Source organism: Puma concolor, chromosome B3 (genome assembly GCF_028749965.1).
Source record: "Puma concolor isolate L17-30 chromosome B3, mPumCon1.1.hap2, whole genome shotgun sequence".
Classification (NCBI taxonomy): domain Eukaryota; kingdom Metazoa; phylum Chordata; class Mammalia; order Carnivora; family Felidae; genus Puma; species Puma concolor.
Window position 1 is genome coordinate 98,821,287 of NC_141672.1, and position 14,751 is coordinate 98,836,037.

Here is a 14,751-nt window from a genome sequence, read left to right on the forward strand (position 1 = left end):
TGAAGGCTTAGGAAAGAATCTGTTTCAATTACTTTTCCAGCCTTTAGATGTACTTATACATTTTTTTTAGCTCATAAAGGTTTAGCTCTATTTTCAAAACCAGCGACTCCATATTGAGCTTTATAATACTGAATCACTCTGACCTCACTCTTCTACCTACCTCTTCCATATTAAGGGTCTTTCTGATTACATTGCATCCACCAGATAACTCTTCATAATATTTCAATATTATGGTCAGTTGATTAGCAAACTTAATTCTATCTACAACTTTAATTTCCCTTTTCCATGTTAAGTAATAAATTAAGTTTCCAAGAACTATAACATGGCTGTCTCTGGGGGCCATTAATTTGCCTAATACACATTATATACATACACAATTGATCAAGTTGGTTGCTGTATACATTTTACCAATTGAAGTGCAGAAACCTTATCTAACACTATTTCCCTTTATTCTCTCACATTTAAAGTAAAATTGTCTTAAATATTTCCTCTGAATACAACCAAATCAGATAGTGTTAAAATTTTTATTTCATCCATCAAACATAATGCAGAAAACTCAAGAGGAAAAGGAAAGCATATTACATACACCCACAGTTTTGCGCTTATCCTTCATTTTCCTTTCTGGATGTTTCAAGATTTCTTCTTTTGTCATTTCCTTTCTGTTGAGAAATATATTTCAGCCATTCGTTTAAAGTGAGTTGGCTTGTTATAAAGTCTCATATTTTTCCTTCACCTGAGAATGTCTTGATTTCCACTGAATTCCTAAAGATATATTTGCCCTGAATATGGAATCTTGGGTTGATCATTTTCTTCTCTCCACGTTTGAAAAGTGTTCTACCATCTCTTTCTGCCCCTATGGTTTCTGCTAAGAAATCCTTTCTCATTCAAACTGTTTATTCCCTATGGATCATGTACCACTGCTCTGAGTGCCTTTAACATTTTTTCTTTGCTCTTGGCTTTCAGGAGTTCGTGATGTGTCTTGACATGAATTTTTCATGTTGTCCTGTTTATGGTTTACTCAGCTTATTCTGCAGATTTGTGTTTTAATTTTTGCCAAACTTGGAGAAAGTTTTAGTCATCTTTTTTATTGAATACATTTTCAGCTCTGTTACAGTCTGAAAGTTGGTGTCCTCTCAAAATTAAAATGTTGAAGCTCTAAGTCCTAATGTGATTGTATTTGAAAGTGGGGCCTTTGAGCGTTAATTGGGTTTTGATGCGGTACTGAGGATATGGCCCAATGATGGGATCAGTTCCTATTCCTTATCAGAATAGGAAGAAAGGTCACACCTCACTCTGTCATGTGAAGATACAGTAAGAAGGTGGACCTCTGCAAGCCAGGAAAAGAGCCCTTATCAAGAATAAAATTTTATAGCACCTTGATCCTGGGCTTTCCACTCTCCAGAACTCTGAGAAGTAAATGTTTCTTGCTTAAGCTACTCACTCTGTGGTATTTTGTTATAGCAGTTTGAGTAGACTCAGAATTCTATTCCTCTTTCTGTTGTTTTCTGGAACTCCAATGAGATGAATATTATCTTGATATATATTTTTTCCAGAATTATGTATGTCCCTAAAACTTTTCTCAGGCTCCGTAGTTCAGACTGTATAATTTCTACTGTTTTATATTCAAGTTCATTAATTTTTCTCTCAAGTGGATGTTGAGTCTATCCACTTAGTAATATTTCAGTTGCTGTATTTTTTATTTCTAAAATTTCCATTTTTTTTATATATTTGATTTCTTTGAGACTATCTACTCCTTCAGTAAAACTTGCTATTGATTGGTTCCAGACATATTTATAATTGTTGAAACATTTCTTATTAGCTGCTTTAAAATTTTTGTCAGATATTTCTAACATCTTTGTTATCACATTGGCATCTGTTGTTTTTATTCATTCAGTTAGAGGTACCTCACATGACAAGTGATTTTAATATGGACATTTGGGTGTTATGTTGTATGACTTTGGGTCTTACTTAAATCTTGTATTTTATCTTGTCTGACAGTGCTCCAATTTTTGAGAACTAGACTCCTTTCTTCTAGGTGGAGATGAGGTTTTCTACTTCATTTACATAGATACTGAGGAGGGGGAATTTTTTGTTCCTGCTGTGGGCATGACTGGGTGTTGAGGCTTCCCACTGGGTTTCTGCTGATACCACCCTAACTTAGATGGGAACAGGTGTCTAATTGCTGCTTCCTATGTAGACACCACTGACATCGAGTGGGTGACTTTATTATGGCTGAGCAGTGATGAAAGTCCTGACTTTCCACTAGACCTCTTCTAATACCACTCCATTGAGGAGGGAAAGGGTGCCTCATGACTACTTATGTAGGGGAGAAGTTGAGGCTGTTGTTGGTGTGATTTCCAACTCTTTAATTTGGCCTTCTCTGAAAGCACTTCAGCCAATATGGGGGACTGGAGTACCTCTTTACAGCCTGGCAAGTGTAGATGTCTAAGCACTCCTTTTGACCTTCACTGACAGTGGAAATGGGGGCCACAGATTTTCTGTGTGTGTGGTGTTTGGCTAGAGTGGGTTAATTATTGTCAAAAGGTCTGTTTTGCTGGCCTGTCCCTATCTTGGTTTCCCTGTTAGAGTAGGCTTTCCTTTAAGCCTTTCATGTCTGCACCATTGATATCCTTGGGTTTTCGTGTTTGGAAGCAAACAGAACATCCATCACTGTATTCTACTTTGAGGCCACAGTCACTGGCCAGTATGTCTTCTACCCAAACTTCAGAGCTTTGTATGTGTTTATTTGATATAATATGTCCTAAGATTTTAGTTGTATTTAGTGGGAATAATAGGGAAAGTAAGTCTATCCATTTTTTTTCTGGAAGCAAAAGTCTGATAGATTTTTATATTGTTAAAGCACTATTTTATTTTGGGGATAAACCCAATTTGGGTAAATGTGTACACCCATGCTGGATCAAATGCAAAAGTTTTTTTTTAGGATTTTTCTTATGAGCTCTCCTATATGATACTGTTACATAATCTTATTTTGTACTATCCTTTTCTGATTTTAATAGCAAGCTTATACTAGCTTTGGAAAATGTACATTTCTTCCTGTTTACATCCTATGTGTTCACTTTACTTCTCTAGTCAAATTTATATATAATTGGTATTATTCTCTTTCATACAGACTTGATAAAACTTTAAAAAATCATCTGGCATTCTTTTGCAGGGCTATTTTCCTATTGATTAAAGTTCTTTAGGAATAGTTTTAGTTTTCTATATTTTTGTATAAATGTTAGTAATATCTTTTAGAAATTTTATACTTTATTAATGCTTTTAGAAAATTACCTTCAGGTTTTAGCATTAATTTACTTGAAGATGTTTATAGCATACTTTTAAATTTTTAAAATTTTCCACTGAATCTTCAGTTAATATCCTTTTTACATAATGATATTTTTCATAAATACATTCCCTCTTTTTAACCAATCTTGCTAAAGAATTGTACTTTGATTTAATGCTTTAAAGAAGTGTTCTTCTTTCCTAACTTTTTTGAGTATACTTCATAATTTTACATCAGTTTCAGGTGTACAACATAGTGATTGAACAACTCTCTATGCTATGCTCAACACAAGAATAGCTACCATCTGTCACCACACAATGCTATGAAAACATCATTGAATATATTCCCTATGCCATACGTTTTATTCCCATAACTTATGCATTCCATGACTGGAATCCTGTGTCAGCTACTCTCCTTCATTCATATTCCCCATCCCCTCACCTTTCTCCCTTCTGGCAACCATCAGTTTGCTCTCTGTATTTATAGGTCTGATTCTGCTTTCTGTTCATTTGTGTGTGTGTGTGTGTGTGTGTGTGTGTGTGTGTGTGTGTGTGTGTGTGAATATCTTTGTCCATTCATGTGTCTATGGGCACTTCAGTTGTCTATATTATTCTAAATAATACTGCAGTAAACATAAGGATGCATATATCTTTTCATTTTCTTGTGGTAAACACCTAGAGGTAGAATTACTAACTCATATGGTACTTTAAATTTTTTGAGGAATTTCTGTACTGTTTTCCCCAGCAGCTGTACCAGTTTACATTCCCACCAATAGTACTCAAGGGTTCCTTTTTTTTCACATCCTCACCAACACTTGTTATCTCTTGGCTCTTTGATTCTGGCATAAAATACACACATACATCAATGGAACAGAATAGAGAGCTCAGAAGTAAACCCATGCCTACATGGTCAATCTATGGTTAAGGAAGCAAGAATATATCATTGGAAAAAGACAATCTCTTCAAAAAATGGTATTGGGAAAACTGGACAGCTGCATGAAAAATAATGAACCTGAACCACTTTCTCACACCATACAAAAAAAGAAAAAAAAAATTCAAAATGGATTAAAAACCTAAACGTGAAGCCCGAAACCATAAAACTCCTAGAAGAGAACACAGGCAGTAATTTCTTTGACATTAGCCATAGTAGCATTTTGTTTTAGATCTGTGTCTTAAGACCAGGGAAACCAAAGCAAATATAAATTAATGGGACTACATCAAAATAAAAAGCTTTTGCACAGCAAAGGAAACCATCAGCAAAACACAAACATAGCCTACTAAATGGGGAGAAGATATTTGCAAGTTATATGTCTGCTAAGGGTTAATATCCAAAAAATATAAAGAACTTCTTTAATTAGGGGTGTCTGAGTGGCTCAGTTGGTTAAGCATCCAACTTCGGCTCAGGTCATGATCTCATGGTTTGTGAGTTTGAACTTTGTGTTGGGCTCTCTACTGTCAGCACAAGCTTGCTTGGATCCTCTGTGTCCCCCTCTCTCTTGTACTTCCCCTGCTTGATTGCTCACTCACTTCCTCAAAAATAAATATTAAAAAAAATCTTAAATTCAACACCAAAAAAAGTCCAATTAAAAAATGGGCAGAGGACCTGAAAGACATTTCTTCAAAGCAAGGTATACAGATGGCCAACAACACATGAAAAGATGCTCAGCATCACGAATGATCAAGGAAATGCAAGTCAAAGCCACAATGAGATAGCATTTCACACTTGTCATATTTTTCAGAAACAATTTTACAAAATTAATTTGCATCTTTATTATCCTGATTTTTATTCTATGATTCTTGTTTGTACCTTCTTGAATTATTATCTTGTCTATTTTAATTTTTAAATTATATTTAAAACATTTAAGGCTGTGAACTTCCTTTTAAAACAGATTTATCTCAGAAGTTAATATTCATCTACATGTATGTGTAGATGTATGTTTAATATTAGTTTAGGTATAAATATTTCATAATTTCCACTGTTTCTGTTTTTCCTACCCATATCATATTAGGGAATGTTTATGTCTCCATAGTTTTTTGTTGCTGGTAGTGGTGGTTTTAAGTTGCCAACCCGCTGTTGATTTCTTATTTAATTGCTCTTGATGATACCACTTTTATAGAATATATTGAGGTTTCTTTTGTGGCCAGATGCATTATCAGTCTTTAATAGTATTTAATGTGAAAAGAGAAAACATATTGCAGTTTGATGTGAATTCTGAACCCACACTTGGTATTGGCCTGAGGTATCTTTAATGATGAGTAAACTTTTTCCATTTATGTTTTTAGGTAGATGGAAAATTTCCTCATTGTTTCTCCATTCTCCTAGTGTTTATCTCATACATTTACATTCTAAGTGTTTACATTGTGTTAACTCACTCTTTTATTCAGGTAGCTCTAAAAGTTTTAGCTTTGGGGCATCTGGGTGGCTCAGTCAGTTAAGCATCTGACTTTGGCTCAGGTCTTGATCTCATGGTTGGTGGCTTCATGGCTTCAAGTGTCGCATCAGGCTCTGTGCTGACAGTGCAGAGCCTGGAGCCTGCTTCAAGTTCTGTGTCTCCCCCTCTCTCTTCCCTGCCCCTGTTTGTGCTCTCTAAAAACTAAATATTAAAAATATTTTTAAATTATAAAAAAATAAAAGTTTTAGCTTTATTTGTGCACAGATTATGCAGTGTGGGTTTACCATAGTTCTATAGTTCTATGAGAAATGGTGATATTTATCTTTATTTTCAAGTATTCTATCCATAGTCCCTAGCACAGTGCCTAGCACATAGGGGTCACTGGATCAATATTTGCTGAATAAATAAATGGTTCCAGTGCTCCTGAGAGCAATTTTGGCCTTGACTTCATTCACCATTAGTTTCGAGTTGCTACTTCATATGTGGTGATTGGGAGATTATGTTTGTTTTTGTTTTAAGCTTAGACAGGTTTTAAAGTTTTGTAAATAATATTTTGAGTATAGTTGACACGTAGTGTTACATTATTTTCAGGTATACAACATATTAAAATTACTATATAGTTGTGGTACCTGGCTGGTGTAGTTGATGAAATATGTGACTCTTGATCTCAGGGTCGTGAGTTCAAGCCCCATGTTGGGTGTAGAGATGACTTTAAAAAATTGTTACATAGCATCTGTGCATGTGTGTAGAATTGTGGTATAGGTGGGCCAGAGAGCAGACTCTTTCTCATATCATCTTATTCTGCCTTATTGTCCAGAGGACTGGCCTAGATTTTTAAAGAACCAAATAAAATTCTGATCATGTCACATGTCAGTGTCTTGCTTGAAAACAATCTGTGACTGTACATTACAATTTGAGTATAATTTAAATTGCTTAATGGAATATATCAAGATTTTTATGCAATAAATCCTATCCATCTATGCTTTATTTCTTATAACTCTTTACTTTCACACTCCCACGTTTCAGTTCCTAATTCCCCACAGTCCTTAAAGCTTCAAAGCCACTGCAAAACTTTTTCCCTCTAAGAATGCCTTCATTCAGCTGACAAACACCATTCTAAATTATTATCCCCATGAATTGTTTACAAGCCCAATGTCCTCTCTGGCTGCAGAGTTAGATCTTTTCTTCATGCTTCCATATCAACATGTTCATATCTTTCATATATCCTTAACATAGCATGTTCTTGTTGTGACTCAGGTTTTTCAGGTCATGCCCCCTGCCGCCAGCCCCTAACTGAACAAAAAAAGTGTATGAGCTATGAATGTGAATCTCTCACTCAGCACCCCTTCCATTATATCCAGAATTGCACCTGAAATGAGAGCCAGAACAAAGGATTTCCTCTGCTCTGGCAAGATCTAATGAATATTGATAGCCTCACAAGACAGTTCCCAAGATTCAAGAAAAGAGCAGATAAAGTGCTCTGCAGAATATCTAGCACATAGTAAGTAAGTACTCTGTAAAGGTTAATGACAACTCAGCAAGCCCCTAATTACAATATAGGTTTTTCTCTGGACGGTTCAGCTCCCATCTCATGGCTTTCAGGCATAGTATACATGTTTTAAAAGTCATGTATTTTGATATGCTGGCAAATAATGCAAGCCTGTTTCCAAAGTGAATAGTGAACAATATTATCACTAGTGAGGGATTTACATTATCCTTGAAGGCTCTGAGGGCAAAGAAGGACGTTGGAACAAAGAGTTTAGGAAAATTGCTAAGCTAGCTAGGCCTCCAGAACTCAGATTCTTGATACATTTTGAAATCTCTTACATTCAAATTTTCTTCAAAAAGTGTCGTATAACAAGGATAAAATACCAAGAGAGAAAACACGATTTTTACTTTTATTCTAAATTGTGAAATAATTATAAATATCTCAAATTTAGGTGGTAGATATTAATATTTCTGGTGATAATTGGCGAGTAAATATTTCTTGTTAAACTGAAAATAAATTACACATAGAGAAACAAAATCATAGAATTTAGAGCTAGAAGCTTTAGCTACATACTGGGCAAACCCCTTTATTTCATCTACATATGAAGGGAAAGTGAATGCTCAGGAGGTCGTATGTTGATTTAAGTCACATTTAAATTCCCTTCTCAGGGATGTTCACATGAGAAACGGTGGTGGGTTTAGTAGTCAGGAGGCACACTTAAATTATGGATTTTCCTATAAGCTTAAGATTTATATTTTTTTAGGTTCCTATGCAGCGTGGTTGAACACAAGAGTGATATTCACCTAGTAAATATTTTATAAGTTTAAAATTTCTTAAAATAACTAGTTCATGGAATATTGAGACATTAAAAACTGTACAGTCACTGGAACTTCACCGATATCCTATTTATAGAGGAGGTTTCATTATAAAGTAGATGGGTGCATTGTGGCCTTATGTTAACATCATTAAGTCACTAAAGTACAAAATGACCTTGTGGCAATGATGAGACTTTTGAGACAAGGAGCATTGGGAACACCCTTATAAGGAGTATCCACCATGTAATGACAGAATTTGTTACATTTTTTGTATGTTTTTGTAATTACAGAGGTTTGATCAGACTAAGCAAAAACAACTACATGTGTAACAAAAGACAACTGGCAGGGAACAAAGCTATTCTTAGTGAGAGTGTATGGGTATACTGATAAAAATACATAACATGTATAATTAATATTTACTTATATGATGTATATTATACCTGTATTATACATGTATATATGTATATACACCATAAACATTTCCTATATTTTTATATAGTATTTTAAATGTTTATTTTAATGGTCTCAAATTACTGAATCAAGGTCAGAGAACATTATTTCCAACCCATATTTCTGTACTTGATCATGTATGTTTTTCCAGTTTGTAAATAATAAAAGAAAACAGATCTTTACATATTAATTTTTTCTTTATGACTTAAAGTTACATTAGTTGGCTAGGACTGAATTAACAAAGTACCATAAACTGAGTGACTTAGGACGACAGAAATCTGTTGTCTCACAGCCCTGGAAGCTGGATGTCTGAGATCAAGGTACACTGAGACGGCAATGCTCCCTGTGAAAATGCTAGTCAAGGGTGTGTCCAGTCTCTCTCCCAGTGTCTGTTCGATAGTTCCTTGGCTTGTAGCAGCAGAGCTGCGATCTTCAGATGGCATTTGTCTTGTGTGTGCACTTGTCTCCAAATGTTTTTTTGTTTTCAATTTTTTTTAAATGTTTGTTTATTTTTGAGAGAGACAGAATGTGAGAGGGGGAGGGGCAGAGAGAAAGGGAGACACAGAATCTGAAGCAGGCTCCAGGCTCTGAGCCATCAGCACAGAGCCAGCCGGGTGCGAGGCTCGAACCCACAAACCGTGAGATCATTACCTGAGCCAAAGTCGGACACTTAAGTGACTGAGCCACCCAGGTGTCCCCAAATGTACCCTTCTTATAAAGACCCCAGTCATATTGGATTGGGAACAACCCTACTCCAGTATGATGACTTTATCTTAACTAATGATAGCTGTAACAATTGTATTTCCAAAGCAGTCTACATTCTGAGGTACTGTGGGTTAGGACCTTAACATGAATTTGGGGGTGGGGGCATAATCCATAACAAAAATAATTTCTTGAGTATCAACTTAAAAAAAAGTTCTCTTCAAAACAGAGTCTACTGTTAGACATCACTAAATTTTTTCTAAAAATTCTATTAGTTTTCACTATCATCAACCATGCATCACTATTAGATTAATGACCATCAGCCGTCTTTGGTATTATTTTTAATACCATTAAAATATTCTGATCTTTAGTAATTTTATAATCTGAAGCATAGTTTTAATAAGTTTATCATTGTTCACGCATTCTACTTTGTGAATCATCCAGTCACATTCTTGACCAGTTTGGGGGGATATTAGGCTCAAATTTTTAGAGACCTGTAAGAGTTCTTTATATTCTGAACATACTAACGTGTGTTTTTAGTAAATACATTTCATTTTCTTTTTGGTTTTATTTTTTTTAATGTTTATTTTGAGAGAGAGCATGCAAGCACTAGCAGGGAGGGGCAGAGACAGGTGGAGAGAATACCAAGTAGGCTCCACACTCAGCATAGAGCCCCATGTGGGGTTTGATCTCACGAACCATGAGATCATGACTGGAGCCAAAATCAAGATCCAGTCAGACGCTTAACTGACCAAGCCACCCAGGAACCCCTCTTTTTGTTTTTATATACAAAAATACTAAATAGGCATAACAAAGCCTCTAACTGTAAATGTATCTTCTCATTCCTAGGGTTAGTTAATATTCTTTTCCAGTTTTACTTATTTACTTATTTAATACATCTGTAACTTCATGGGCTATGTGTAAGATAAGGATATAAATAAATAATACAGATATTTGACCTATGTTCTAAGTGTCATTTATTCACCAGTATGTCTCTTTGCCTTTGATAACAATCCATCCTTCCTTATTGAACTCTTAGGTACAAGGGTTTGTTACTTAGCTAATTTTGTTGAACTTCTTCATCTATTTTGCCTGGACAATAATGCTTTAATTAGCATAGATCTTTAATATTCTTACAGATTTTCCTCTTAATTCTCCTTTTAAAAAGTCTTATGTATTTTGACTTATTAATCCAGTTATACTTGAAATACTTTTTTTTTTGAGGGGGGGGAGAGGGTGCACACACATGTGTGCCAATGAGTGGGGTGAGAGGCAGAGGGAAATAGAGAATTTTAAGCAGGCTCCACGCTCCCTGAGTCAAAATCAAGAGTCAGACACTTAACCGAGTCACTTAGGCACCCCCGTACTTGAAATATTAATTCTATAACAACTTGCTGTTAGGATTTTAACTATAATATCTTATAAATCTGTTATAAAGGAATTTATCTTTTCTCTATCCAGGAAGATGAAATAAATTTTATTTGGAGTTTTAGGTACTTCCATAATGTATTGTAGTTTTTTTAAGGTTGTTCGCTCATTGCTCAGCAAACATTTATTGGTGTCTACTATACTTCAGAAAATAGTAGAAACTAGAAACAGAAGGTTAAAAATAGATAAAATCAAGGAACTTGTATCTAGTAGAATTGCTGATAAGGAAACTGACAAAAGATAAGGGTTAGCCAGGAGGAGTGCAGCATGCAGTGCTCATTCATACAGCCATGGATCCTTGATATGTTACAATTTTCCAAGAGAGAGTGTTAAGCTTTAAGTGAGTTTTGGAGGCTGACAGACAGCTAGGTGAAGAGGAGCACCTGTCTTAAGGGAAGGAAACGGAACATACAAAGGCACACAGATTTAAAAGAGCATGGCATAAAGATGAAGTGACAGGAATTTAATTGTAGCCAAAGTGCAGTATGTGAATGAGGACTCATGAGCCTGCAGTAGATGTGTATCTGTTTTCTCTGGTTTGGGCATTGTGTAACATTGGTGGGTTTAATGAGGGAAGGGAAGTGATGTGATTTTATCTGTATTGAAAAAGATTTCAAAGGGGATAGTATGGCAGGTGGACAAGAAAGGAGTAGGAGTGAGCAAAAAAGGTTTGTTGATAATTAATAAATATATGTATTCAATTAAGGAATGAATGAAACACTGAAGAATGAATGAAAAAGTTGAAATGTATTAGATTTAACAGCTGAAGAATAATTGATGACTCTAATATTACCATGACTCAGTGGAATGGTTGATGTACAAGTCCGTTATTAATAGGAGACAATGTCAAAGTTATGAGTATTTGAAATCAGATCTCATGTCATTATTTATCAAGCTAATTACTGGGAGTTTGTAGAAAATAACTTATTTTTGTTTACGTGTTGGTTAAATGTTCACTTTGCTACCCATTTTAGTTTGCTACCTGTTTGTTTCACTTCGCTACCTGTTCATAGTTTTCCAGGTGATTTGTCTTTTGGGTTTAAAATTATAATGCCTGAAAGTAACAACTTTGTGTCCTGCCTTATAACATTTACATTGTTTAATTTTGCTTAAATTGGTCTGCTTTTAATATATTGATCAGAATTTCAAGAAATAAGTTAAAATGATGGTTGTGGACATTTTTCTTTTTCTTTTTTTTTTTTTTTTCAACGTTTATTTATTTTTGGGACAGAGAGAGACAGAGCATGAACGGGGGAGGGGGCAGAGAGAGAGGGAGACACAGAATCGGAAACAGGCTCCAGGCTCTGAGCCATCAGCCCAGCGCCTGACGCAGGGCTCGAACTCACGGACCGCGAGATCGTGACCTGGCTGAAGTCGGACGCTTAACCGACTGTGCCACCCAGGCGCCCCTTCTTTTTCTTTTAATGATAATGGGAATGACCTAATATTTCACACTTAAGATTATGTCTCTGGAAATAAATTTTTTTAACATATTAAATTCAAATAAGATTCATTCCAATATGATTTATGTTTAAAATTTTTGAAATTTTATGACAGAACTTTTTGGTACTTATTGAAATGTAGATGTATATTTTCTGACCAGTTGATATCTCATATTAAATTAGTTATTCTATTTAAAATTATGCTTTTGACAATTTCCATGGATATGGTATATTATTTTTACTTAATGCTGACTTTTCTATATTGTATGCAGTATCTTAAAATGTTGATGGCTATTCATAAGATGGGTTTTTTACTACTTGTGCTGTTATCTTGTTTTATATTTAATGATCTAACTCTGAGGTTTGTGAAATATCTAAAATACTGCACACAAATAGTTACAATAATTAAGCCATACGTAATTAGTCAAGAAAACAAATGCATTTCAGATTTTTATCAATAAAAGTTGTCAATGAGCTACATGACCTAGATAAATCTTTATATTGCTGGGGCTCATCCATAAAAATGAAAGGTTTTGACTACATGAACCCCAAGGACATTCTAGCTCTAGATTTCTGCCAACTTGTATTTGTTGAGAAGTTCTTGCTTCCTGCTAATAAGCAAAAATTAATAAGTTTAAGAGCAATATTACTGTGTGAGATAGAAATGGACCATGCCATGATGACCCTGGCAGATTCAGACTTGAGTTAAAAACAGAAAGAGTCCATTGTTCGTCTCCTTGGGCCCAAGAGGAATGCTGACCCTTTGATGTCTCTTAAATTGCACTGGAGAACTGTGGCCCGTCCACCCCTCTCTGTTTTGTTCAATTTACCTGGAACATGGGATTTAAAGGGCAGCAGATAGGGGGTCAGGAGCCCTTGATTTGTGTCCCACTTCTGCCATTGATTCGCTTTGTGATCTTAATCATGTCAGTTAACTGCTTTGGGCATCAGTTCTTTTATTTGCAAAGTGGAGTATATCTTTTAACTCTTGAGCTCTATGACAAGCCATAAATAATAATCCCTTACTAAGACCTAATTAATTTATGTAGTCATCTGAGGTTGACGTTCACATATTTTGATCTCAATTGATTGAACATTATTTGTAGGCCAATAGGCAAAGTAATTCATGACTTTTTGCAGAGTTGGGTCTAGACTCTAGACTCCAGAGAATTTGGTAGTTTGCCCAATGTGCTTAGTAAGTGGCAGAGCACTTCTGAAGACTTCTGATTCAACAGCGTTCTTTTCTCTATATGACACATTGTCTCATTAAATCCTGTAATCACTCTTCGATACTTTTCAAGCATTCGGGCACATTTTTCAGCTCTTTCAAATAAGAGGACAAACTATCCTTTTTCCCTCCGGGTTCAGCCTTGCAATTCTGTTTTGTTTATGGTTTTAAACAATGTAAACTAGTAACACTTTGTTCATGTATATGTTTAAATGATTTCTTAAAGTACTCTGTCTAACATTTATTCCTTCTTTTCCTGATTCTCTTTCAGATAGCAGTTCTGTGGATGAAAAGGTTTTAAATCATACTTTTTCTTCTCTCCGGAGGGATCTTGTCTTTTGTACATGTTTGTTTGTGACATATTAGACCTATTTTGGTTCCTCTGTTTTAGTTGTGAAATGTGCATGTTATCCCAGCTTTCCATCCTTTGGTTGTCCTTTAAGTGTGCCCCCAATATGTTGCATTTATGAAGAGGTTACACCTTGCCAGCTGCGCTTACTTAGCTTATACTTGCCAACCTAGGGGTCTGCTACGGTCAAACTCAGCATCTGTTCTCAAGTCTGGCTAATCATGATCTCCCTGACTGATTCATGTTCACTGCACATAGCAAGTTTTAAGGGCAAAGAGTATTAGTAATATGTTTTCCTGGACTGTGCCAGTGCTTTTGTTGAAATGCTGACAGCTAATTTCAAAACCTCCACTCACAAAAACATAGTAGCTTTGACTTGGAGCTGACCCTGCTTAGCATCTGTCATACTAGGTGTTACATGTCTAGTGCAGTTGACGCGTGTCCCAAATTCATGTGTGTGCAGCTATAGTATGCTAAATGTTTCTTTCTCTTTTGTGTTTCTCTTGTTTTTCATTTAAGGCTCGAATAGTAAGTGGCAATGATTTGGAGGCTGCCAAATTCTCTGGACTCCAGGCGATTGGTGGGTGAGTACATTCATAATCTTCTTAATTCATTCCATTTATCAATGGTACTTGGCTGTGCTCTTGCCATAAGCATATTGAATACAGGCTGTTGCATGATGGTATAATTAACTAGCTTTACTATTGTTTTCTTGTTTCACAAAAAGGTAGCTTTTATAGTTTGTTTTTAATGGGTAGATGTGTGTGCATATATGTAATTATACTTAAATGCGTCTATATATAAAGAAGGTCAAAATGACCTAAATGGATTAGCTATTAATGTTATCACTCTATACACAAATATAAACACATAATTTTACGTAAATGAGTTTACAGTAATACAATTAAGACTATATTTTGATCTGCTTGTTTGCAGTTAATGAAATGTGCATGAATATGTCAATAAGTAGATGAATGTAAACTTTATTACTTTTTATAGTTACTTCATGGTTGGATGGAAATATTTAAGATTTAATCACAAAATAATGTATGCATTGTTTTTTGCATGTAAAATACTCAAAAAACAAAGGATCTTCTTTAATGCCTATGGCTACACATTGCTATCAGTTTGGCACGTAGGTTCACAGGCATTTTTCTGATGCTTGCATACATG

The 14,751-nt window shown here is 35.2% G+C and overlaps 1 protein-coding gene across 5 annotated transcripts in view; it reads left to right on the top strand.

Moving 5' to 3' along the window:
- Window positions 1-14,751, top strand: part of UNC13C (unc-13 homolog C) — a 627,591-nt gene that overhangs the window by 137,647 nt on the left and 475,193 nt on the right. For all 5 annotated transcript variants that reach the window (XM_086710729.1, XM_086710726.1, XM_086710727.1 and 2 more), the window contains exons 7-8: window positions 13,501-13,523; window positions 14,098-14,162. In XM_086710729.1, the coding sequence (XP_086566855.1) occupies window positions 13,501-13,523; window positions 14,098-14,162 (88 nt within the window). The remainder of the gene's footprint in view (window positions 1-13,500; window positions 13,524-14,097; window positions 14,163-14,751) is intronic.